This window comes from Gambusia affinis, linkage group LG06 (genome assembly GCF_019740435.1).
Source record: "Gambusia affinis linkage group LG06, SWU_Gaff_1.0, whole genome shotgun sequence".
Classification (NCBI taxonomy): Eukaryota; Metazoa; Chordata; class Actinopteri; order Cyprinodontiformes; family Poeciliidae; genus Gambusia; species Gambusia affinis.
Genome location: NC_057873.1, coordinates 11,095,341 through 11,123,034, shown reverse-complemented (window position 1 = coordinate 11,123,034; position 27,694 = coordinate 11,095,341). Strand labels below are relative to the sequence as shown.

Below are 27,694 nucleotides of genomic sequence, written 5' to 3'. Positions count from 1 at the left end.
TTTTGTGCTGTTGATGGTGGTGGAGCAGAGACAGATAAAGAGGATAGAGAGGGGAAGAGGAGGGGGGGATAAACATGGTGATGGAGAGTGAGTGAGAGGGAGCGAGAGGGGGGAGGAGCAGAGATGATTCCTCTCTAATCCTCTAGACACACGCTCGGTCTGGCTGCCTCCTGGCTCAGAGAGGAAGAGGGAGACGGAGGCAGGTGAAGGCAAACGGAGAGAAACCAAGAGGGGAAAAGGAGGGGGAGAAAAAGCAAGATGAAGGAAAGAGAAGAAAGCAGAACTGCCTCTCTGCATGCTGCACGCTGAGACGGAGGGGGAGAGCCGCCGCGAGAGCCAGAAAAGCATGCAAGTCTCTGAGTGTGAGGAAGGAGCCTGAGGAGGAACACGATGCTTCAGTCCTGCTGTTCCTGAACCAAACCAGGAGAGTACGAAGGCGCAACAGGAGGGAGGGCGAACAGAAGGGAAACCCTTGAGAAAAGAAATAGAATAAAGAGCAGATCAAGAGAAGCCCGGGAAAAGTAAAGCGGCGAAGAGAATGGAGGAGAGAATCACAAGCAAAGAAGCAGATCCTCTAGCAGCCCAGCTCACGTGAACGCGTGGAGCCGAGCCTGACCAAACTTACTACTTCAAGATGCTGTCAAAGAACGAGCGTGAAAGGGCGGAGTGTTGGTGATGGATGTCCGCCTGCACGCACCGCTGCTTCTTCAAACTGAGCAGGAGTAGATGAAAGCTGCGCTCTCCTCTAATCCAGGTGTGTGTGAGGGAACATATGGCCAGGCAGATGTTTGAGAAGTGAAAGGAGACCAGGAGTCGCCAGAGCAGAAGCAGGGAGGAAAGGGGGGGAAACACACTCACGTGTAAAGTGACTTGGCAACGGATTACATAGATATTAGGGCTGTGTGTGTTTGTGTGCGTGTGCGACTCGCACAGTCCTATCATCTAGGAGCGGGGAAGAGCTGTAAGAGTGTGTGTTTTTGAAGAAAGGTAGAACACAAGTGATGTGTCGCTGACTTTTCAGGCTCCTTCACACCTGGAGATCCACCGGAAGCCACTCGCTACCTCATCTCTGCACAACAAGTGGACTTTGAACACTTTATCACCAGCGCTGCTTGTTCTCCTGCTGGCTGGGAAGCCCACTGGGGTGTCACTCCTGATTTCCTCCGCCCAGTGGATGCCTTCTAGCTCTGACCATGGGAGAATGGACCATCCTAGAGCGCCTCCTGGAGGCTGCTGTGCAGCAGCACTCAACTATGATTGGAAGGTGAGTGGTTAGCAGAGCACCAGGTACGAGTATGGCCTTCAAAATGAACCAATCTGATTTCTATAACAATGTGAGTTATAGAGAACAAGTCATTCTTTGGTGCTGGTCAGTGATTCCTGGTTCAGAGTCTCTGATTGTGGCTTTAGCCTCGTTACGTCCCCCAAGCGACTTGATGGGATGTTTATGCATCCGTAAGTGACAGTATTAGTCCACAGACAGGCTCTGAATGTCAGGGGACACAGAGCAGTGTGAAGACATCTCCTCTGAGACGCTCAACACGCCTGCATTTGCACGTTTCATTTCTCATAGCGAAAGCGCTGTATGTTTTCTATCTGGTTCCTCAGCAGCTTTCAAAGCCTCTGTGTTCAACATGCATCTTGTCACAGTTTATTAGAGCCTCCATCCCAACCCCCATCTTTTCTCCCCAGTTTATCAAATGAAGTCAGTTTCTGGAGCTAAAAAAATGAGTCAATGCACGGTCACTGCAGTTATGATTTATGCATCCTGCTACATGCAGAGATGTCTTGTATTTTAGTCCGTATAAATCGTTCCGGCAATTATTCATGAACGTTTTAGCTTCAGAGGAAAATCCACCCAGTTAATATAATGAACAAATTACACTGAGCAAATGACTTATTGCAGAAGGTATTTTAAGGATGTCTATGACACCACAGGTTCAGCTTAAGTTCAGAAGAAGCTGACTTTGTAGTTTAAATCAGTTCCCCAAAGCCACCGATTTCCTCTGGTTATGGGAGTTTTCAAATATACAGGATTATAATCATCCTCGGTGTGAATTTTGAGGCATGTTATGAACCTAAAGTGATTTTGAGAGTTCATGAAAGATTATTAAACCATCGGGCATGAGGCGGTTGCCAGGGGGATTTACCGACTCATTGTTTCTGCGGCTTACATCTGTTTGATAGGATGTCAGAGGGACCAGAGCCTAGCCATGGTGTCACATTGACCAGCTTTCTCTAGCCAAGAAACTGATCAATTTGTCACCTGTTGTTGCACTCTGCCAGTCAGCTGGCTTTAAGAAGATTATGGTATTCTTCACAAACAATTCTGACAACTCTGCTGACTGCCCAGGTCAAATATCTCCAAAGGAGAGCTCCTAATCAATTTAACAGTGTAGTAAAGCTGCAGCAAAGGCTTAACAATCATTTAGTCAAACACTACTATTAAATCTAGCAGGTGTTATATCTAGAGGTACAGTTAATGCGGACTAAACCTGCAAAAGACAAAATGGTCAAGGTTCCTTCTCATTTAGAGGACGTCATATCTGGAACAGTTTACCATCAGCACTAAAAATCTTAACTGATCTTAAAGATTTTAGTTCCCATGTGAAACCATGGCTGAAACAAAAGTTAACATGTGAACGCTAATGTATACCAACCTACTTTGTTATGGACAATTAATTATCTCTAATATGCAGTTTTATGTATTTGTTGTAAATAATACAGCATATGTGTGTATGTTCAGGCTGTTATAAATGAAGGGATGTCAATGGAAAATCCCCACAAAGATAGCCACGCAAATGTGTGTGTGTGTGTGCAGGCGTGTGTGTGTGTGTGTGTGGGGGGAGTGTGTCCATGCGCGTGTGTGTGATGGAAATCGTTCTTTTAAATAACCAGCCAAGGACTGAGTTTACAAATGAGCCTGTAGCTAGAAAACCTTCGTACAAAACAACGCTTGCTTTGTTTTTATCATGTAACTTTGTTTACTGTGCTGTCCTTGATTAAATAAGCTTGAATTGAATTTGTATATTTAATAACATTACTATAAAAATGATGATCATCTTGAATCAATAAGAATAACCAGCTTTTCTTTCTTTCTTTTTTTTTTTTTTTTACTAAATACAGTTAGATGTTGTTCTGTATTTTTATTTGACTTTAAAGTCAGAGCAGTGAAACCATAAAATGGAGCAGTTTTTGTTCAAGTTATCCGACCCAATGCCAAGTCAGCAGCAGCTTGTCAGAGATGTTTCCAGTGTTGTTATAACAAATAAATGGTCAGCATTTACTTCCACTCATTCACGGCACACTAGAAATGCACTGTTGCTCATCAACTTGGATAGTCATAATTGCTGCAGGGTCTGAGTGAGAGTGAGAAAGAGGAGAGACAGAGAAGGGAGGTTGCCAAGGTCAAGAAGATTCTGAAAATGTTGACATCTGTGAAGATTTAGCAGAGATGTTCAGCTGAAAAGTAAAAAGGACGAGACGAGCAAGAAACAGGAGAATAAGGAGCAGATGTCAGACTGCAGAAAAGAGCGGTTACTCAGAGTGAAGTGAGGTGAAGTGAAGTAAGCAGACACACGCATTAGTCGCCCGGTTGGTGAGAAGCCAATAGGGCCGTCTCGTCACGAGATGGTGCTGGGTGTCACGACCCGAGCAGGGCATCTGTTGCCATGAAAAATCTTGTTCACACAGATTCAGTCTGCTGGGCAGAGACGGAAAATACTTGGATATAAACTGATAGAATTACAGTAATATTGTCACAAAGGTTTTCCTGTAGCATCTGTTTCATCTGAAAGGTTGGCTTTTTTTGTTCTCCATGATGAAAACTAGGTTTTATTTTTCATCAAATATCTTACACAATTTGTTACACAATTTGATGGTCTTCCTTATCGGTTGGAAGCTTTTTACATCTTCACACAATTAAGTTTTTAAGAGAAACCCTGTGTTGCCATCAAATTTTGACTACTCATGATTTTCAGAAGAATGAAATTTGTCAATATTTTTGAAATAAATTATTATTTAACCTCCAGGTATTCAGACAGATGGTACCTGGAGGCATTAGACACATTAACCAAGCGTCTAATTTTACAGCAGCTTTGGTTTGAGGATCACATACAGGAATAAAAATAGCTGAAAGTGTTTACTCATGGGGGTGACATGGCTTCCCACTCAGGGTGGCACGGCATGTGGGGCAGCAAAATAATATTTCTTACTGCAGAAAGTTATAGCTGTACAACTGTGTCCTAAATAACTTTTATATTGCTTTTAGTCAAGGCAGGTCATTGCAATGTGGGTGTCACTGCCATTTTGTGTACATTTTACGCAAAGTGAATGTGACAAGGTCAAGAATCTCTGACTGAGCTGCCTACTTAAAAGGTTAAATTGTTGTTTTTGAAGAAATCTGGACCACATTCACTCATCTATATTTCAAAACCTAAAATATTTATTTGACTAAATAAACTAAACTGATTAATGCTGCATAACACATGTGAGGTGTAAGAACAGCAACCAACAAAAATACAATGACCGTTTTAGGCTTCATTTAGTTTTTAAATATGTTTATGCTCTTTTAAAACACAAACGTTTTATACTTTCTAATTTGGACATGCACAGGTAGCTGTAAAATACAGAAAATGCAAACTAGAAATAATTTTTCTGCCATCGCTTTTGCTTCCACCTTTAGCACAGCAATATGTTACATATCGTGCATATTCACTTTTCATAGCTGGTGATGAGAGGATGAACAGTTAAAACCTTTCATCTGCCTACATCCCCCAGAATGCCATGCACATCTCATACTTCAGAGAAATTATGGACCTTCAGTTGGATGTATTTTCTACTGAGATTGATCACATGTCTATCGCAATAGGTATCGTTTTTCTTATACATTTATTTTTCAGTGTCAAAAATTAATCTTTCTATTTCATTGAAGAATAAATCCACACACTTTAGGGTAAAGGTAAAACTCCTTTATGTGCAATGGCAGAGGGCTCCAAAGATTCCCTTTTTTGGTCATATCCCATGGAAATGTGGATAGGTTGTATTGGCTGCCTGTGTTTGGGTAGTAAGCTGCCAGCAGAGATGTATCCTTTGTTATTACAAGCAGTGGGTGAGCTGACGGACTCTCTGGTGGGTTGTAGCACAGCTGAGGCTGTTGGTCCAGACAGCCGGTGAGGATCAGCAATGATGAAGAACTCTGCCCTTAACTACTATCAACACATGATTCAGTGCCGCCTCTGTAGCTCAGCTCCTCCCATTTATGTGCTGCCAGTGGTTAAACAGGGGCCATAAAAACAGGCAAGTCTAACCTCCCACTCCCTTATATTGATCTCCAGTAATGGGAGAGAAAGATGGGTTTGATAGAAGATGGACACAAGACTTAATGACACAGTCTCTAAACCCGTCCAAAAGTACAACAGATGAAATCTTGGGGCGCACTTTCTTGAATGTAAAACAAGTGATCAAATCTTACAGTACCTGATCGACTTCTGTTAAAATAAAAAATAAAATAAAATGAAACCAGTTGGAATAATTACTCTCACTGTAGCTTTCTAATTGAGAGGTCCAATGTTTCAACTCTCTTAGCATTATGAAATCTGATTCAAAATCAGAATTACTACAATTAAATGGTATTTATTAAACAAAAAATCAAAGTTCAGTCCTCAAGTGCCACTGTCCTGCAATATTTAGAGGCATTCCTTCTCCAAAAAACCTGAATCGAATGAATGGTTAATGACCAGGTCTTTGCCGATTCATGTGTATTTGAGCAGAAATGCATCCAAATGTTGCGGGAGAGTCACTTTCAAGGACTGGAGTTTCAGACTACTGAAATAGATGAGATAGAACTGGGGATTATTGTCTGACAGTTGACAGAACAAAAAGGTCCTGGGTTTTAATCTCTCTTTCTGCATGGAGCTGGCATGTACTCCATATCCATTTGTAGTTTCTCTCTGGGTGCTCTGGCTTCCTCCTGCAGTCTGGAAACATGCATACTTGGTTAATTGATTTCTATAAACTTGGATTAGGAGTGTGAGTGTTTATTTGTCTTAGGCCCAAGGAATGCTGCAGATAGGCACCAACCCTGAGTAACCCTGCATGCATGGATGGATTTGTGCACAGTGTAAATTCATTTTCTGACTGCATCCCATTTGAATTCTGCCACTTAATAATATTTATTTTTCTTGAAAGTGACAGAGTCTTTCAGTGTGAACACTATTGTAAGGATGAAAGCATTGATTCAGTTGTGTGCTAAAATACTGTTTTGCAATCTGTGGACAACAAAACCGTTCATAATTCTTGAAAGAAGTTGTAGTGAAAAATGTTCTTGCATTGTTTCTTATCAGGGAAATGGTGCAAGACTCTAGAAGGACCCCACCCTGATATTTTTGGCTGCTACTCTTCTACAGAATTCAAGTCGATAAAATATCTAGAGATTTTTTTTAGCAGCATTTTCTTCCTCTGATCTTGACCTTATTCATTTAAGAATATGCATCAACCCATAAAAGTTAATAAAATCAATATCATTTGATATATACTACACTGGCCTGAACAGATATTTTATTTCCAACCTGACAAACCTGTGATACAAGGACAAATACCAGAAATTGAGTTGGACCAGAACGTTACTATTTATAACCAACCAATTACAATCAACCGGCTTTTGCATCCTACATTTATCTCCATATTAGAAATTCAACCCCTTACAGTACAACACCTCAATTTCTTTATTTGTCTAATAATCACAAGCTCTGACTCTGTTTCTCTCTTAGAGGCTGAACCTCAGTGTTTGTCTGCCTTTTCTGACTCCACTTATTTTTGGCCGCCTGACACATCTTTTGTTCTCTTGTGGATTTCTGTGGAACAGAAACAGAGAACTCGCAGGAGCGTGGTGCATCCTCCATGGCAGAAAACCAAAGTTATTTTGGCTCTGCCACATTGTTGCTACTGATAATTCACAGTTATGCGAGACTTTGACTGCTCAACTTGCTTCAACATATGACATGACTACAGGGACATCTTTTCACTGAAAGAAAATCCAAAATAATCCCACAGTTAGTCAAATATGGATTCCAAAAAAATAAGTTTGCATATTTGGGTGTTTATTATAAACAAGAGAGCTGAAAGCACTTCTGCCTTGTTTCACTCTCAGTAATAGTCAGATGTTTTCTGAGGCTCTTCTTTTTTTTTTTGTTTTTAGTTTTGAGGATTCAAACCACTGAGTTCATCTCATATTTATAAGAATCAGAAAATGTACTGTTCAAAGTGCACTGATGAACAGGGTTTTCAGACACTCTTACATGATCTGACAAAGACTTTGTTTGATGTGCACTGAAGCTCTAAAATGGCTCATGAGGGCTGGATGTGCATTTAAAATAGTTTGTGCAGCTTCAGTTCATTTAAAGCAGTAAATTTAGAGTTACTAAAATAGAACAGATAATAAAAGGTTGTCATCATTTGCTAATAAAATCTCAATAGTTTCATTGAGCTCCATTTCAGAGTTTAGTTGTCTTAGCTGCTTATTTGTTTGTTAAGGATTGATAAAATTGCTATTGGACCATGATCTTTTTTTCTACTTTAGGATGATATGGTAGGATGTGAAACTCTCGAAGCGTGGTATATGTAATGTTATGAAACGTTTTTGCTCCCCTCTTGATTTCTATTTTTTGGCATGTTTGTCACACGTTAGTGATTCAGAACATCAAGTCAGTTAAATGTTAGAATTTTTCTAATTCAGCTACATTGGAGGGTTTTAATCATAAATGGCTTTTTAAAGGTCATATCACAACATCTCAAAAGAATTCCGGTCAGGACTTTGACTAGGCCACTTCAATGTTTGTATGCCTTTTGCCATTCAGAAGTGAACTTGGTTTCAGCTTGAGGTCAAAAAATGATGGCTGGACATTCTCCTTGAGGATTTTCCAGTCAATAGCAGAATTCATGTTTCTATTTATTACAACAAGTTTTCCAGGTGTGGAAGCTGCAAAACAACCCCTACCACTTCCATATTATACTGCTGGCATAAAGTTCTTTTTCTGAAATGCAGTGTTACTTTTATTCCAGATGTAATCTTACACACACCTTCCTAAGAGATCAACTTTAGAATGTTTCCCTGACATCATTGGGGATCATCAATCTTTGTCCTGAAAATCTTAGACAAGCCTTAATTTAGTTGTCTTAGCTGCTTATTTGTTTGTTAAGGATTGATAAAATTGCTATTGGACCATGATCTTTTTTTCTACTTTAGGATGATATGGTAGGATGTGAAACTCTCGAAGCGTGGTATATGTAATGTTATGAAACGTTTTTGCTCCCCTCTTGATTTCTACTTTTTGGCATGTTTGTCACACGTTAGTGATTCAGAACATCAAGTCAGTTAAATGTTAGAATTTTTCTAATTCAGCTACATTGGAGGGTTTTTAATCTTAAATGGCTTTTTAAAGGTCATGTCACAACATCTCAAAAGAATTCCGGTCAGGACTTTGACTAGGCCACTTCAATGTTTGTATGCCTTTTGCCATTCAGAAGTGAACTTGGTTTCAGCTTGAGGTCAAAAAATGATGGCTGGACATTCTCCTTGAGGATTTTCCAGTCAATAGCAGAATTCATGTTTCTATTTATTACAACAAGTTTTCCAGGTCTGGAAGCTGCAAAACAACCCCTACCACTTCCATATTATACTGCTGGTATAAAGTTCTTTTTCTGAAATGCAGTGTTACTTTCATCTTCATGATGTTATTTGTTCACAGATGTTCTCTAAAGGACTGTGACCTTCACAGAACAGCTGCACTGATACTGAAGTTAAATTACACAAACTGGTTCTATTAATTAGCTGACTCCTGAAGGCACTTGGTTGGACTGAACTTCATTTAGGTGTATGGTAGGAAAGGGGCGTAAAAACACGTGCATGCCACACTTTTCAGATTTTTTATTTATATAAAAATATACAGTAAAGCAGTGATTTGTGTTATTCTGTCACATTAGATTCCATTAAATAATGTTTGTGGAAAAATGCCTTTTCTACAGAATTTCAGTAGAAGCTAAAGTTGATGTTCACCAGTCGCTGTGGTGTTTACATGCTGCTCATTGAGCCTGTGTTTGGTGGCAGGTTACATCTCTGACATTATGTGACCTTTAGCTCATCAAGCTTTTATTTAGCCATCCCTTGTGAAGCCCCTCATAACCCTGCACAGCCATGATGGGTGACTGTGTTCATCCCGAGGTTGGCCTCATCTTGTGAGTGTTTGTTCAGGAAAAGAAAAAAGGAGCTGTCATATCTCCTCTCTTCAGGCAGATTCCCCCTCCGCCCCCTGGAGAGATTGTTCAGGAGACACTCTAAGTGACACATCCAACATCAGCTCACTCCATCCCTCCCTACCTCTGCTTTCACACTTCCTCCATTTATATTGTGGCGATTCGCGATACGCTGCCGGCTGTAAAGTCACTGCTTTCTCAGCGCTGCTGTTATTAAAATGACCTCACATGTTCCATTGGGAGATTATGAGTCACCGATGGGATGTAGATGCATGTCGCTCCTGCAACTTCTCAGATTTTAAAACTACCATGCAGACGACACCCTGCTATTAAAACTTAAATTATGCTCAGGATCTGGCAAATTAATTCTAAAACTAAGGATGAGTGTTTTATTAAAGATGCATTATAAATGTGCTGTAGTGCTGCTCAGAGTGGGATTGATCCTCTCTGGCTTCGATGCTAGACATACAAAGATCCAGGAAATGAGTCCCGGGAGCAGGAAGGAGCTGCTGTGTAGCTTTTTATGACTCAAGTATTACAGTCGGCATCCATGGGGACTGTTAGAGAAGCTGTAACTCAGGAGGAGAAAGAGAGTAAACTCAAATAATTATTCAGCTAGCGCTCTAATTTCTTTCCGCATACGCTTATCTTCTTTACTTCCATCTGTGGCCACACATTACAAGCTTAGAGTTGAGATAATATTTACACAAATATGTTTTTCAGACAGTTATTCAAAGTAAACGGTTATCCTTAGGCTCTCCTTTCATTGGCAGTAAAGTTTTGCATTTAAGTTGTGTCTGTAGTCAGATTTTGCATATAGTTACAACCATAAAACTCATGTTTTATCTTTATTTTTTCTTTTTACAAATAAACGTGTGGATGAATTCAAGCATATTCAGCCCCCTATATTATGGCGTGAAACTTACTTGCCTTCTGAAGTCACCAAATTAGAAAATAAAGTCCACCTAAGTGTAATTTAATCTGTTTTCAAGTTTTTGTGTGCAAAAACAATGTATTGCTTTTTCCATGTAAATGCAGTGAGATTAGGGCAGGAGATGAGGTCAGAGTTCTCCTTACAGGCCTGGGGCAGAAGCTGCTTCCAGCATTGACTCAGCAGTGTTTATAGGTTTATTGTTAGTCAATGTTACAATGATGCTGGGAGGTGAAATTAAAACCAAATATTCGTAGAAAACATTAGACAATTTGTGCTAAGTAGTGAGGCAGAACACAAGCTTATTTGAAATCAAACTCTTGTTTGTAAGATTAAAATATCTGATAATAATGGACTTTTAAATACATTTATTCCATAGGAGAAGATGTTATATTTGACAAAAAGAACCACCCCAACAGGAACTTTAGCTGAAGCATTTTTACATCCATACTTTAGTGAATTAAAGTGACCAGAGGTTTTGGGGACTTCTGATTAGTAATCCATGAATTTTGTTTCCCTGGGGTAAAATAAGACACGACTTATTTCTTTTGACTACGATTCTCAAGGCAACATGGTGACCTACATTTATCTTGCCAACATTCTCAGTATGTCAGTACAGGAGATAGAAAAACTCAGAGATCTGCACCAAAGTGTGGAATCACTACACACTACCTACATGTGGAGTTACTAGCTGTTTGTGATGATGTCCTACCATCACAAAAATAAACACGTCGAACCCTCCTGGGACTTTATGTGTTACAGTGTAAGCTTTTTGGCAACAAACACTTCAGGTGAGTTGTACAAAAAGCTCCTCACGCCAACTGTGTGGTACAGTGGTTGATCTGTGATGCTGTGGGCCTGTTATTTGTTATTTCTACGTCATGCTCTGACTTTGTGAATAGAAAACTAAGTGCTGTTCATTTGGCAAACAGGGGTTGTAGATAGTATTAGCAACAGGCGTGAAAATAATAAATAATTGTGTCACTGGTGATTTTTTGTTTTTTTGTGTGATTTTGTTTATTTTTTTCTGGTTCATTTTTAAGGCTATTTACACATTTTAACAGGATTGCAAATATCTGTGACCAGCACTGCGACAAGTCTGTTTTCACTGCTGCTGGGTATCTTTCCCACAGCATGATGCCACCGCCACATGCTTCAGCATACACATAATGTTAGCGATACAAAAAGTGGCACTTCTTCTTACAGATGAAAACCACCTCTGTCAAGTGAATCAGGATTGAGAAACATCATCCATATTTAATTGTACTGTTCCTGTTGCAGGAGGGAAGTTTGACAACTTTCACCCTGACTGACCTCTAACTAGCTGTGCTTTTCCAAGTGAAGCACCATCTATGCTAACAGTTCTTTTCATGTTTAAAGTGCTTCGGCATTACATACCAGTAGAACAAAGACTCCTCCAGGGCTGTGCCAAAATCATTTTTAGAGTATAAAAGCACGCAATTCCAACAAAACACTGTGAGGCCATATTTTAATGATGAGAAAATACTTTACAGTCAAGCTGAGCTTAAAATGTACAAAAAAACGAAGCAAATGAAGTTACATAAAATATGAAGCCTAAAATAAAAACAAATAGCCTCCTTTGATCTTAATTTGGGGGAGGAAAAGAAAGCAAAGCTGTGGCTTTTGAAGTTTTTCTCACTTGGGTCCGTTTGTGTGCGCTCGTGGCAGTGAGCTTTATTTAGACAATTCGCTTTTATTACACATGACTTACAGCATTTCTGTGCAGGCTTCATAAAGCTGATGCTCCTTGTTTTATCTGACTGATCATCTTGTTTGTCTGCTGGTGTTCAGATAAATGAGCTTCCCTTTTTGTTTTTTATTGTACTGCCTCCACACTACTTTATCTTGTTCCATCTTTCACTTTGAAGATTAAAAGGATGCTCGTTTGCTGCTGATTTATTTTCTGTTCCCCGCAAATCCCATCTCGCCATCTCAACTCTTAGCCGAGAGGTCTCTAATGAACAGGGGCAGTGTGAGAGCAGCTCACTTTGTGGTCCCCAGCTCCTCGGTGGCAGTATCAACTTCTGCACCGTGAGATTGACTCAACTTAAAGAAGAAGCCAGGACTGCGCACACCATCACCAGCAGGACTGAAATACTGTACAAAGCCTTCTGACTCACTGCCTTCTGCACACACACACGCACACAAGGCACGCGCCTCTCATGACCAGATGGTCTCCCAAATATACAAACATGTGCGTAAGGGAGCGTGTAGCACGGTTACTATATATACACACACATCTCAAAGGGCCGGGACGCACACACAGATGCTCTTCCTCACGCACGAGTATGTGTTGCCCAAACTGTCACAGTCGCCGTTGTTCGCGGCAGATCACATGAGCAACCAGAGCCGACTCTGACAATGCGTTCACACTTCTCAGTGCGTACACGCACCCACACACACACGCACACACTCCCCACACAGTCTCTTTTGCAGATTCTTCAATTAAGCCAAGTGAAGCCAAGCTTCTGGGAAGACACTTGCTCTCAGCAATATGCTGCATTCACACTACTATCGCAGCCAATTATGACAAAAGGACTGTAGTTGGTAGACAGATCAGTGATGTAAAAAGGATAAATTTAGATTTCACAACCTGCAGAATGACAGCAGTAGGACTGGCTGCTATTTACTACAGAAATCAGACATTTCTGTCAGATATTTCAAATGCATGTAGTACTGAGCAGAGATATTCAGGCTCCTTGAACTTCTTGACATTGTTTCATGTTAAACCAGAAACATTGTACTGTATTAAAAGGAAGGAAAAGGAATCACACTTTGTTGAAACACCTGTTTCTGATACGTCAGCCCTTTAGAGACTTTTTGGCCATTCTTTGCACAACAGCTCAAGACCAGTCAGATCGGAAGGAGAACACCAGCTTTTAAGGTCTTCCACAGATTCAGTTGTATTCAAATCTAGACTTTGACTGGGCCATTCCAACACATGAAAATGCCTTGACCGAAGCAAATTTTATTTGCAATATTTAGGGTCAGCAGGTGAAGGTCTGCCCCAGTTTCAAGACTTTTTAAGCCTTCAGGAGGTTTTCTTCCACTGCATTGTTTCCAGCTTGGAACATCTTCCCTGTTCCTGCTTCCCCACAGCATGATGATGCCACCACTGTGTTTTATTTTGGAGATTGGTTATTGTGTAATGCCAGCATCCTGATGCTTTTGGTCTATTACAAAGACATTTTCTGGATTTCTTCTTGCTAATTCTATATAAAAATCTGATATGTGGCATGCTCAATTAACTGTTGTCCAGCCAACAGATCAGTGTTAATCTCTGCAGCTCCTCTATTGTTACTGTTCTCTGCTCTCTGTGACCATCCAGCTAGATTAGGGAGATACATATTCATGTTTGCTTTTTTACCCTTTCCTTTTTTTAGATGATGCTCTTAACAGATCTGTGTTTCACAAAAAAGTATATTTTTCCTTTTGGGAATAAGAGTTCCCATCAATGGCTCCCCAGATGGTTTCCTGTAACAAGCCATCTGTCTTGTCAGGTAAATGTTTGGTCTACCTAAAACATTACCTCTAATTAGCTGGCACAAACAACATGATCGTGATGTCGAATAAAAATAACTGTCCTGCACATTTCAGTTGCGTAACTGTCAGCAAACACAGGATTTTCTTTCTCATTTAAAGTGTTTCAAGTGTTTTTGACCATTTTGCATCGACTGAAATGTGAGCAGTAGGCATCTGGTAATAATTAGATTTTTCATTTATTTAGTCCCTGCAATACAAATACAGCAAACTACTATATAAATCTGACTCTGATGGATTGATCCATTGATGGATCCAGTTACCCAGCAGAGACAGAGGAGTGCAGATAGCTAAAATTTGAACAGAATAGAATAAATTACATGCAATATTCACAGTGACTGGGACTTAACATTTTAAAGCAAATAAAAGAAGGATTTTTCTTCGGATTGAGTGTGTCTGGGATGTTCCCTGTGTGGCTTGTGTGTCATGGAAGCTCCCCTCATGTGCCAGAGCAGCTGATTTGGGTTGGAGCTTGGCACAGGAAAGCTGTAGTGGGTGTGTGGGTGGGGACCTGGCACGAGCGTCCCGACCCAAGCTTGGGATTGTCCAAAACCCGCTGATTTAATCCGGATTACAGCCATCTTTTTTTCTCTTTCTGTAGTTCCCTCCTTTGACCAATCCTCTTCCCCTCCTGCCGGAGGAATACACCCTGTCCGTCTCTCCTGCTGCTCTTTCTTCTTCCACAAACCTTTCCTTTCACCCAGAAAGCCAGTGCTCCTAAAGGCCGGTCCAGCCGATGCTGCAATTACCTGTAATTCACTATTTCTATCAATACACAGGGAACAGTCCCTTAGAAAGGATGCTTAAAATCCAGATTTAGATTTTATATTCCCTGTTACTTTACTGCCATAAATGTTGCCAAGGTAGCTGCAGTTTCTGTGATTGTCATGGAGACCTTTATGCGCTTGTGCTTTTGTGCTGAAAGGAAAAATAAAACGAGGCCAAACCGTTCTGTCATGAAAGAGAAAAAAAATCTTCATCTGTTTCCAATTTTTCTTGTTGGTGTAACAAACAAAAAAAAAAGAGATGTACATTACAAAAATGGCAAAAACATTTAAGCTAACAACACCACCATGATTAATCTCTTTTTGTCTGTGCTGGAAAAGCTGATGGATAAATTATAAATTACAGTCAGGTTTGTTGAAACCAAAAAAAAAATGGAATAAGGTTTTTTTGTTTTGTTTGGGCATGACTCTGAAGGTCTATATGTGTGTTGGGAGATAGATAAAGGTCTTTCAGCAGGGAAGAGTGCAGCCTCCTCACTCCTTCTGTCACTGGCCTGAAGCACCGGAACACCCCTTCAGGTTACGTGCATGTATGCGCGCTCGTGCATGTGCATGTGTGTGTATGTGTGTGTGAGAGAGAGAGTTACCTCCTGTGCGAGGTTTGATTTAGTTTGATCCCCAGTGCCCTGCAAGAAACGAGCTATTGATAAATCTTGGCAAAGGAACACACAGACTGACAGATAAAGAGAGAGAATGACAGGTGTCACTCCAAATTTGATCTGACAGGATTAGATATGTCAGCACTGTTGGTGTGTTGAAGTTGGGACAGATGAAGGACTGAGGGGGAAAACAGTGAGAGAGAGAAAAAACAGAAGGAGAGAGACTAAAGCCACCATGGGGCTGTGAAGGTTGGGTTAACTAAATATGGAGATGAAAAATCTAATGATGGCATGAGAAGCTGTTACGTAAAAACGCTAAAGTTGGCATCTTCTCCAACAATTTAGGGTCTTACATTGAAATTTTGCCAGGTGTATGAATAATTTTGGGCTTTAATCTTTTCTTTAGAACCATTTTTAAACTGTTGAACCTTCTTTTGTTAAATAAAAAGAAAGAAAAGAAGTTAAAGTTTTCCAAATGATCTGTGATGTAAAAGTCAACATTTCTTTAGCATTTTGGTCCCTCACTGAAGGATTAGTTTGGATTGGAAGTGAGGTTTTTTAATTATCAGTGAGCTTTTTGGGAAATAAAAATATTTTCAGAGGATTTGATTCCAACAAACTATTCAGGTTTATACTATATTGTACTTTAAAGAACAATATCCACTCTGCCCATTCTGGATTTTTACTCATAAAGTGTAGAGTTCAAAAGTTAAATATATGCCAAACATTGAGAAGAGGTTCATAGTGATGTGATAAATCACAAAATGATTGATTGTTATGTTCTACAATAAATCATTCCTGATCCAACGGCAAAAAGCAAACGGAAAAGTGAGTAGAAATTAAATATGGATGAACATGATCCAACAAGGCGAGTTTTATCTTAGATGAAATCTTGAAATATCTAATTACCCTTCTGTGTATTAATGTTGTAAGATAGGTAGCTAGAAAGGGATGAAAAAGGACCTTAATTAGTCCATCTTCAGTTTGGAAACAGATTTATGTTAGAGTATTTTCTCAGATTACAACAAGCGTCTCAGTCTGTTTCTGGGTTAAGGTGTAAGATTTCACTGCTGTCTTTAAGCAACGGCATAAAAAATGCCAGGTGGCTAAAACATATTTATTTAATGCTAATTTGGAAGAGCATAAAAATGTGCTTAAAAAAAGAAATGTTAGTTGATTCCCTACTCACCCTTACTGATAATAACTCAAAAATCCAAAATAACTCTAGTTTTTTTTCTATAAAACGTGTTTTATTGGTATGATAAAATGTTTAACAGTTATACATAAGCCTGGTTGCACAGTGGACTGTTAATTCAGCTTGATTAAGTGAGGCTAAGTGAGGAAGATGCACAAGTGTGGCTGTAAAAGAGATGCAACATGAGAGGCTCACTTGGTAATTATCACAGAGACGGAAAGTAGAGGCTGAATGAAAGAGGTTTAATTATTTAATGGCAGAGACCGCCAGCAATGAGGCAGTGATGGAATGGAAAGTGACAGCAACAAAAGCTGAGGTTCTAAAAAGGATTAGCAGGTTACTGATAACACGGAGCTTGTTTATATGCTGAACCTGGAGTGACTCTTTCGGCTGCACAAAACTCACTTCACGTGAAAATATAAGTTTGTTGGTGAAACCAGACAATTAAAGTTGATATTTACAAAAAAAATGTGTTTGACACTGAAAACACTGTGTTCTGGTTCCCCGAAACTAAATCACATCTTCAGAGAAGTCCACACAGCTGATCGATTAGCCCGTGTAATTTCATCAAACTCTTTGGGCTTTTGAAACAAATTAGCATGACCCTCTGTGAGACACCTCTGCCACGCTGTGACTGCTGCAACAAATCCACCGCTGCTCTTTAGTTGACTTAGCTCCTCGTCGGCACACTTCGCTCTCCTCATTTTCGTTTTCTGCCCCTTGCCTGTTGCCTTGGCGACTAGCAGAAGGGAGCTGAGTGGAGGGGATTGAAGTGAAGTGGGGTTGGGGGGGAGGATAGCAGCTCTTCCATCACCCATCTTTTTCATTTGCTCTCTTATTTGTTATAATCTCCACTCTCTCACATCCTCGTTCTTCACGCCGTGTGTCTGCGCCCTTTGCCTCGTCTTTATTATTCAAGTTCTCCAGCCGATCTGAGTGTCATTTCTTCATTGATTATTGTATTTGGGCTCATGATGACCATCTCAACCCTTGTGTCCCACTGAGCTTCTTCAGTGTGGACTCAATGTGTCTCTTGAGGACACTACCACAATAAGTGTGTACCTTTTCAATATGTTTTGCCTCATTAAACCATAAGCATTACATTTGGTTGCATCTCTACATGCTGAGAAACACTCTGCTCCCACCACACATTTTGCTTCACCTTTTTCTCGCTAACTGCTACGCAAACAGCATCCAAGTCTTCTTTGTTAAAAAAATTAAGTTTAGTGGAAATAATAGATCTGGGAATTGCATCTAAACCTTTTTCAGGAACTAAGTAATGTAATGTTTTTGGCATGATTTGGGTTCCTCTCTGCATGCAAATACGAGGAAAACACTGGGGGATTTCTCCTGTCAGATTTCACAACTATCATTATCTCTTCACATCATTGTGCTCGTTTAATTCTTCCACAATGGCTCGTGTGTCCGTAATACCAGCTCTGAGCACGGTGGGGCAGGATCTTTGTCGTCGGATAATGAGGAAGACAAAAGCTGGCGGGTCAGTTGGAGGAGAGGAGGCGTTTTTCGAGTTGGCATAATGTTTCCGCATAATCACCGCCGCTTGTGTGCTAACAAAGGCAACACATTAGTGAGAGGGAACAACAAACGCTGTCTGCTGTGAACAGAGCGTGTAAGGGTGTGGAGACGTGTGCTAAATATAAATTGTGTGTCACTCCTTTCAAGTATATTTATAGAAATGGATCAGTCAGACTTCACTACTAGATTTTTAACATTACTTTCTGATCCTAAATCTGTTTTTTTCGCATTGAACAAAAGGATGCCAGCAATAAATACAGTTTAATGACAAGTATTTCCCTCCTTATAAATTTGTTTTTACATATTTTATATTATTACACACCTTTTAATATCAAACAAAGGTAAGCTGAGTAGATACAGAATGCAAATTTCCATTTATGGATTCATTTATAATGGGTCGAAGCTTTCCAAACCCGCCTGGCTCTTTGTGAAAAGTGCAGTTAGTCTAAACCTGACTGACTGCAAGAATGGCAATTGTTGCCACTCTTGTGTCAACAATTGCCATTAAATGTTTGTGGAAAATAATTTCTCATTGTGGAAAATAATTGGCTCACTTTATTTTGTGGAGTAATTTTATTTCAGACACTTTGGAGAGTTTTCAAACATTAAGTGACATTGAGTCACCATCTCAACTGGATTTTAGTACAAACTTTGGCTTGGCCACTCCCAAACCTTCATTTTGTTTCATTTGAGTCATTCATCCTGCTGTACAACCTCAGTGGTTCCATCAATTAGCAGTAAACTACAATAAGCCATGTTGGGTGCAGAGACAAACTGGCAAAGTATTTTAATCATAATGAGAAATTACAAAAAAAATACATGCAGAGAGAACAGGTTGATGATTTCAGCATGGCTGAGAGAAGGTAGACAGAGAGCTAAAACAAGTAAAGTCAGAGAACAAGCATACAGAACAGAACCAGTGAATATGTAAACTCATAAAGGAATGAATTGATAAGGCAGGATTTGCGCTGTGGGTGTCCAGCTCCAGTCCTCCTGCATCAGTGTCCTGCCTGATTTGGTGCTGCAGCTTCAACTCAGCTGATTCAAATGGTCTAACACTCAGCATGTCAAACTCCAACAACAAGGATCTGCACATGTTTTTGTTAGGAATCACTATGACAGTACATTATGTTCATTATATGAGCAGGGGATGCAGCTGGCTACAAACTTTCCAGTTAAAGATCTGCTCCGAGCAGAAAACAGTTAAGTTGGAAGCAATTATTCTGTGTTATACATCAACCTCATTTTTAAATTTACTTACTTTTAAAGTAGGTAAATTTCTCAAATAAGTCAACTTTTTGTTTATATTCTTATTTACTGAAATGCACCAGGATATTCTTTGAAAAAACAATTGAACAAAGATTGGAGAGACAAACAGGGTACGCAGAGACAGCATGATAATCTACAGCTATATGATGGCATAAAAAAAACCAACACACCACCTAATGTAAGACTCCTTCCTTTAGCCCGGCCATAGATTACACAGAACTGGGTTTGCATGGGGAAGCTATCATATAATCCATTCCCTGTGATGAGATTTTCCTACATTGCTGGTTTTTCTGTTAAGCCTCACACTCTGTCCCAGTACTGGCAGGTTTCTCTTTTTAATTTAAGGACAGGATATCTGAGCAACACTGGGGGTTTTGGTTAACTTTCTAATCTTTTTATCCCAGTTTGGAACTTCTTCGAGTTTTTTGGAGGCTTGCACTTAGGACTGATGCTTTGTTTCTTTGATTTGTGTCTGGCCATGCAGTACTGTAGGTTCTATGCACATGCGCTCATTTGTAGCAATACACTCTGAGTTCTGTATCGTCAATACTCTGCACACTAAGCTCCTTAACGATGTCACAACAAGGGCAAAAGCCTTTTAAATTTTTTTTTTTAGCATTTATTCTTTCATCCCTCCAGGCCCCACAGTCCCCATGCCGTGATTACAGGTGGGCAGATTGGTGATGACAAGTTTTTGTTTTTCATTTCGGCAGCCGACACTGGTGAGCTGCCGCTTTTGATGAGGGTTGCATGTGAGCTGCACGCCACCGGATTAACTCTGCCCTTCGACTTTACATCTGTGCCGCACAAGTCTGGCAAAGCTACTGCGCTGTTGGTAGATTACCCTTCAAACAGCCAAATGCCATCTAATGATTATCTGGCAATGAGGTGCAGCAGAGTTGGACTCCACCGCTATCTCAGACTAGTTCTTGTGGGATTTACACTTAAATTTAAGTGGTCCTTACTATTATTCATTTCCAATTTTCACTTTGTTTTTTTTTCTACCCTTTTTTACCGTCAAAACTGCCTCAATTCTTCTCTGCGGTAGATTCAGCCAGTTGTCAGAAAGATTTCTTAGAGGTTTCGCTCCTTGCTGTCAGGATAGCATCTCGTTTTTGCTGCAGATTTCTCTGCGGTGAATCTGTGTCAGAGTCTCCTGCTGCACCACAATTACAGCGATGCTTCACTGGATTAAAATCTGGTGACTGTGGAGAATGTTGGAGTTTATTGGTGCATTACCCTGCTGAGGGAAGCAATCATAAGATGGGTGCTGTGTTAACGAATGGTTAGATACCATTGCTTCCACTCCGTTGATTTTTACTTTTGAGCAGTTCAGAGGAACGTCAGCAAAACTTGAAACTGCCGCTTGAGCAAGCTACTGGCTGCTTGTTGCTAGGTAACCAAATAGTGTGTGAGCTAGCTGTTGCTAAGTAACCAAAGAGTGAGTTAGTTGATGCCAGAAAACCTTGGTTAGAATCTGAGTGGCTAAAGCCTTTCCTCTGCCTCCATCTCCCAGAATGCTTTGCAGTTTTGGATTGGAGTTCAGGGAAATTATTGAACATTCTATCTAATGTATTTTCTGTTGATATTGATCACATGTCTGTTAAGATATATATTATTATTGATCCATCACCCAGTCCTAGTAAATCTTTTGGATTTCAAGTCGTTTTCATCCATTCTAAATGTTTTTAACTCACTTGACTAATTAGCTATTTGAGAAAACAACTGCTGTACCTAATAGAGCAACAGGTGAGCTCACGGTTTATGTGTCATTGTAAAAATGTCAGCTCAAGTTAATCGGTTTTAATGTTTTAAACTTATCAAACTATACAATTATGTTAATTATGGGGATTAGTTAAAGAGAATCTTGCAAAGAACTTCACATTTCTTTAAGACTCAGCTAAAAGATACCTGCCAACAAGAACTTTAAAAGTAAATGTAAGTCGTTGTACAGTGTGCAGTCTTGCACTATTCTTGGTCACATTGTTAGAAAGTCAGAAAGCTCATTGGACCGCTAAAAACCTGCGATCTGAAGTGCTTTCACAGCATAAGACTTGAAAAATGAATGAGAAATGAATAAAGTAAGGAAAGAACAAAGAAAGGTAACAGAATAAAGAAGGAAGATAAAACTGTATCCCATCTACAGACATTATAGAATTGTGCAGCATAAATGTGCAGATACATCAAGTCAGAACATGTCAGGTTATACTTGGGTAGACTCAGACCAAAATGCACACATGCACACAGGCTGAACTGAAGTGAACCATTTTGACATCAATAATCTCTTTGTCTTCCCACAACCGAACAGAAATAGTAACTAATCTGCAAACAAGTCGGCTCAGACTCACTTGTTGCCATGGGACTGCAGGCAGAGTCGCTTCACAGCAAAACTAACAGCGGTTTGTCTTTGGAGTCAATTAAAGCTCCAACTTTAATGAGTCCAAACTGTGGTTGCTATGAAAACTGGGCTAAATGCTGCTCAAATCCCTAAAATTAGAAAAACAGATACGCCATCATCCCTTGTTACCTGTAAACAGTCTGCCTTTGTCAGATAGCAGGGTTATGAGGACAGATGACACAAGCTGAAATACTCAGAACTCTTCTTCATTTGGAATATTTTCTCAGACTGATAAATGAGATTTGAAGCTCTGCTGATTCCTATCAGGAAAAGTAGGTTCAGAGACACACAATGACCCTGAATCTAATTAGTTTGGGTTTTATTTGTTTCATCTTCTTCAAGGACTTCTCCTTCTCTTCCAAATACAGAGTGTATGCTTCATGCTCCTTCTTTTCCTGTGTTTGCTTTGTGAATATTTTCATTTTTACGTGGGAATTTACAGTAAATCTACAGGTAGGCCTCTACCTATGCATAACTATAGGTGTCCTCACCATGTCTTTGCATTTTATTCTGGTTTTTCTTAACAGATCCATCTAAATATTTTTTTATGAAGTCAAGTCAAGTTTATTTGTATAACACATTTCAGTAAATAGGCTGTTCAAAGTGTTTTACACTATAAAAACATAAAACTGCAACCTTTGAAACTAATAAATAAATAAAATCATACATTTTGTAAAATAAAAACTCGAAATAATCAGGTAAAAATCATCATAAAACATACATCAAATCTATTGATCAATGTTCGAGTTATTATGAATAAAAAGCAACTTTAAAATAGGTTTTTATCCTTGATTTAAAGGAATTCAGTGTTTAGACTGTTTTCCAATTTTCTGGAAGTTTGTTTCAGATTAGGTGAGTATAAAACCTGAATGCTGCTTCTCCATGTTTGGTTCTGGTTCTGTGGATGGAGAGCAGACCAGAAGCAGAAGATCTGAGTGGTTGGGAAAGTTGATACAACAACAAATTTTTAATGTTTATGAAGGATAATAAGATAAGAAACAGAATCCAAGTGCTTCATTATAGGTGGTGCATAGCCTCCAACTTACATTTTTTTGTATAAATAATTATCTCCTGCCCATACAATGAGTTAAGGGTCACACATTAGCATAAATAAAGTAAATAAATAATGCTAATATTATTTTTCATTAGCATAAATAACATTTTGAGTTTGGATTTGATTAGTCCACTTTGGTCTTGGCACCTGTTACTGCTTACAAGTTTTAATTAAAAGTCCATTTGAAAAATACCATATTATTCCTTCTAAGAAAACTTAATCAAATCAACTAATTCTTGACTGCAGTGTACAACGCTAAGCTTAAAGTTTCTTGTCACCATGTATGATTGTATATTTTATGGGATTTGAACTCGGAGGTTTTTGTTGTTTTTGCCTTAATTTCTTAGATTAGACATGGAACAAACTATACTTTATTGTTTGTTTCTATGACATTATGGGAAAAACGTATATAAAATAAATGGGGAATAACACACTAAACAGGTCTGACCACGGCACACAATAAGCTACCAAACTGGCATGCAGTTAAAATACTTTAAAAGACCTCGACTGAAGGTGTGATTATTTATTGTTATTTAACCTTAACTATTGCAGTGAATAGCCTGAAATTTTCTAAAAACCATGTCAAAGACACACGCTGTGATCATTGGATAGATGATGGTCTGTTTCAGAAGGGTCAATTTATGGGCGTGTATCAACCAAAGAAAACATAAACGGAATGATTCAAGACATTAATAAAAACTGAAAGGATAATGAGGAAGTTTTATCTTTGCAGTAGAAATGTGGATGAAAAAGAAATTAATCACACATTGTGAAATGAAAAAAAAATATACAAAAAGAGTTTGACTAAACAGCTGTGCCGCCTCAGGAAACAATTCTCTGAAAAAAGGATTCACTTGGCTAGAGAACATACAGATTCAACAAGTCTTGATGCTGAGCGCATGAAGTGATGCTACCATCATGCCTTGTGCTTATAGAGCCTGTGGGTGCAGTGCTATGATCTGAGGATGCAGTTGGTCAGGATAGGTTAAGCAACATTGTGTGCCCAAAGAATGAGCTGACCTCATTCTTTGGGCTGAAGACACTGAATGACCAGGTTACTCAGTCAAGGAATTCCTTCTTCACTGAAGAGGCATATTCTACGAAAACAACGCCAGAATTCATCTGGCTCAAATTGTGCAAGCGCGCCTCGAGGAGCATAAGACACAATTTTCACACATGAATTGGCCACCAAAGAGTTTAGACTTTAACTCCACTGAGACTCTTTGGGGTTTGCTGGAAAAGAATTTGTGAAGTAGTCTAAAAATCTAGAGTAGGCTACATCTTCTTCAGGTCCTACATGTTCCGGTATATCCCAGAAGTTGGTCTTAGGTCCTAATTCATCGTCAGCATTTGGGGTCGATTTTCAGGAAGTACAGCAATTCATTTGCTTATTAGGCTGATGACAACAAAATGTATTTCGTCTTTAATTTGAATGCATCTGCCCTTCTGCAGCCTCGATTGAATTGCCTTCATAAAGTAAGAGACTAGTTGACACAAAACAACCTGGCATTCACACATCCTGAAGTGCAATTAATGCAAAATGTAATGGAAATAAATGTTGTTACATTGCATTAGCTCACAGAAACAATACGACAATGAATTTGTGCAACAGTCAAAACTAGAAGCAGATAGAGAATAAATGAGTTGTTGTTTACTGGAATTGCATAATAAAATCATAATCATTATCACTTTATCAATGTGTGTAACCACAAAGTACTCATTGCATTTGTAAACTTCTTATGTTTTGTTGTTCAATCTCTCATCTGATAACAGATTTTAGTGACTGAGTTTCCTAAGACGACACATAACAGATTGGGATCTCTAAAAATACAAAAAGAAAGAAAGACGGTGAGGAGGATATTACTCAGGAAGTAATATACACAATATTACTTCCTAATGAAGTAAACATATCTGACTGTAACAACTTCCTCTGTGTGTGTTTCTCTGTAGGATCTTGCTGACGGTTGTGGTGATCTTCCGTATCCTGATCGTGGCCATTGTTGGAGAGACGGTCTATGAGGATGAACAGACTATGTTCTTATGTAACACGATGCAGCCGGGCTGCAACCAAGCCTGCTATGACAAAGCCTTCCCGATCTCCCACATCCGCTATTGGGTCTTTCAGATCATACTGGTATGCACCCCCAGCCTGTGCTTCATCACCTACTCTGTCCACCAGTCAGCCAAGCAAAGAGACCGGCGTTACTCCTTCCTCTATCCCATAATGGAGAAGGACTACGGGGGACGGGATGGGACGCGAAAGCTGCGAAACATCAATGGTATTCTAGTCCAGCATGGTGGAGATGGAGGGGGAGGGAAGGAGGAACCCGACTGCTTGGAGGTGAAAGAGATTCCCAACGCTCCTCGAGGTCTCACACATGGCAAGAGCTCCAAAGTTCGGCGACAGGAAGGAATCTCACGGTTTTACATCATTCAAGTCGTGTTTCGAAATGCACTGGAAATTGGCTTCCTGGCAGGCCAGTACTTCCTTTACGGCTTCAGCGTGCCTGGGATTTTCGAGTGCGACCGCTACCCCTGCCTCAAGGAGGTGGAGTGCTACGTGTCCCGGCCCACGGAAAAAACGGTGTTCCTGGTCTTCATGTTTGCTGTGAGCGGCATCTGCGTGGTGCTCAACCTGGCTGAGCTCAACCACCTGGGCTGGCGCAAGATCAAGGCCGCCATCAGGGGAGTCCAGGCCCGCAGGAAGTCTATCTGCGAGATCCGGAAGAAGGACATGGCGCATCTGTCCCAGCCGCCCAACCTGGGACGCACTCAGTCCAGCGAATCCGCCTATGTCTGACAAAAACATTGAAAATAAAAGGAAAACGAGAGGGAGTTGGGATGGCTGTTCAAGAGGGAAAATGGATAACGCATTTGGTGTCAAGCAAGGCAATCAGTTTTCTGTGATGGTGGAAGAAAACAGAATGTAAAATGACCAAAAGTCTGGTTCTGCAACTTTGAAAATCAAGAGAAGAAGGCAGAGGACTAAGGACATAATAGTCTAAACCAGGACAAAAAGTTTTTCTCCACAGAATGGACTTAATTAACACAATGGTCTCATGAGAAGATATTCCTAGCATTTTATATGTCTGTCTTTTATAACTAATTACCTTCTATCCTCTGTAATGAGAAAAATCCAACCCACATGGGGCCAGAGAGAGATAACAGGGTTCGAAAGAAGATGGTGCTGATGTTCTCTTGGAAAATTGGAAAATGACTGAGGTGTGTGATGGTGCTTTTCATCTGGACTTCATCAGCTTCCCTTGAAAGAATTGAGGGAAGGGCGGGCAGGATAGGGGACGGGATAAGGAGGAGGAACGACAACATCATTAAAAGAGGAACGGAAGAACTGTCAGGATCTTGACAAACCCTAAAGCTGTTTGGGGGGTGGGGGGGGGATCACCAAGCTGTGTGAGAAACATATAATACAAAAGCGAGGAGTGAAGAGAGGAAGCATTTTTCCTTTCCGATCCTCTCTCCGTCAGAGCCAGACTGAAGCCAGGAGAAACGGAGCTGCCTCCGAACATTATGTCTCGCCTCTGCAGGAACATCGACACAGGCCAAACCGAGAGAGAAAGACTGACGATGTTTTTGCTTTGTCTCTTGGCAAAAGATGATTTCAACACAAACACAGCGACGAGCTACCATAAACACTCTTTTCTTCACCTCCCCTCCACCTCCCTTCCTCTCTCTCAGCTGGCAGCTGTGGAGACAGGGGGCAGGGAGGGACACGAGTGACAGAAATAACCCTTGCTGCTCTCCTGCTGCATAAACTTTGAAGAGTGAACAAATGGACAGACGGATGGTTAGTTTGAGTGTCTCCTAAAGCACAAACCATACAATTCTCCCTCCAGCATTTTGGTGTGCTAGGAGAAAAAAAAGGAGAAGAAAAAGGAGAGCAGAAGGAGAACTAATTGGGAAGGAGAAATTCATCACCTTATTATAACTTCAAACAATTTTTGTTTTACAACACAACACTTAAGATTACTTTATTTGCTTTCAAAAACAATGGTGCCATCCAGATACTTCAATATTCTCTAACAATTGCATAGAGTACGACCTGGTTATATTATTTATTCATCCATAGTATATCCACATAGATTTATTTATCTTTGGCCACGGTTTGGATGAGAAGTTTATTTCAAACCTACAAACTGTTTGTCTCTTTTCATTTTTTTTCCCATGTGAAGCATTTCTCACTGGTCTGGTTGATTCATGAATCGTATGGGGGTGGGACGGGACAAGTTGGCAATTTTTGTTATTAAATGCTGTGAGGATGTGCAGCTGATTTTTGCTCTTTTTTTTGCTACTCTTCAAACTAAATTTGAAGTGAGTGCAGACCTACAGCACTTGTATCTTTCCAACACAGAGCCTTGACTTTTGTTTTTCTTTCCTTAAAATCAGCTGCCCACCTTCAGGGCACTTAAAGCCTGTGAGCCATTTGATAAAGGCATGTTTACATAAAGCAGTGTTTCTTGAATGATCAAGCTGTGTAACAGTTATGTAGCTTCTCTCTAAGGGGCCGTGATGTTTTTCAGTCTCAGTGGATTTAATTTAGTTTTTTTTTTTTCCCTGACTGGATTTCAGGATGCATGCAGCGTTAAAAAAAATTAAGGGAATCATATGAAAGACAAAGAAAAAGATGACAGAGAGTAGTGCACCTTGTTTAATGCAGACAGGAGGAAGAGTGGCAGACTGTGGAAACCCCCTGTTGGGATGATGATTGTGTTTCTGGGCCCTCACAGATATGCACAAATGCATAATTTAGAGTGCAGAGCAAACACTGCGGGAGCTGAAGAAACCAGATATAGAGACAGTTCAGTGAACCTTACATTTTATATTCTAAAGAAGTTTTCAGCCAGGACGGTGTGCTTCTATCACTCTTCAGGGTCGAGCCTTCGCTGACTGAGACAATCAAATGCTCAAGTCATCACCTTCTCCCCTCGGAGCTTTGGCATCCTATTTTAACACAGAGGATACCCTTTAGCCTCACATTTCAACATGTAATGTGACCTACATCCTTCAAACGGTGGTGCTCTTAATGTCCAACAAACGCTTTAGAAATCTAAGATACTAGAAATGCATAATGAAACTAAAATATTGGCTTTCAAAGT

The 27,694-nt window shown here is 40.0% G+C and overlaps 1 protein-coding gene across 1 annotated transcript; it reads left to right on the top strand.

The window, feature by feature from the left end:
* Positions 1-159: 159 nt before the first annotated feature.
* LOC122832246 (gap junction delta-2 protein) lies at positions 160-27,209 on the top strand. Its single transcript, XM_044118814.1, has 2 exons — positions 160-1,264; positions 24,531-27,209. The coding sequence occupies exons 1-2, from the start codon at positions 1,194-1,196 to the stop codon at positions 25,378-25,380; spliced, it is 921 nt and encodes a 306-aa protein (XP_043974749.1). The 5' UTR covers positions 160-1,193; the 3' UTR covers positions 25,381-27,209.
* The last annotated feature ends 485 nt before the right edge of the window (positions 27,210-27,694 follow it).

Bases quoted from the DNA above. Each gene is read 5' to 3' on its own strand.
- LOC122832246 (XM_044118814.1), top strand. From the start codon at position 1,194: ATGGGAGAATGGACCATCCTAGAGCGCCTCCTGGAGGCTGCTGTGCAG. The intron at 1,265-24,530 runs GTGAGTGGTTAG...GTTTCTCTGTAG, and splicing joins CACTCAACTATGATTGGAAG to GATCTTGCTGACGGTTGTGG.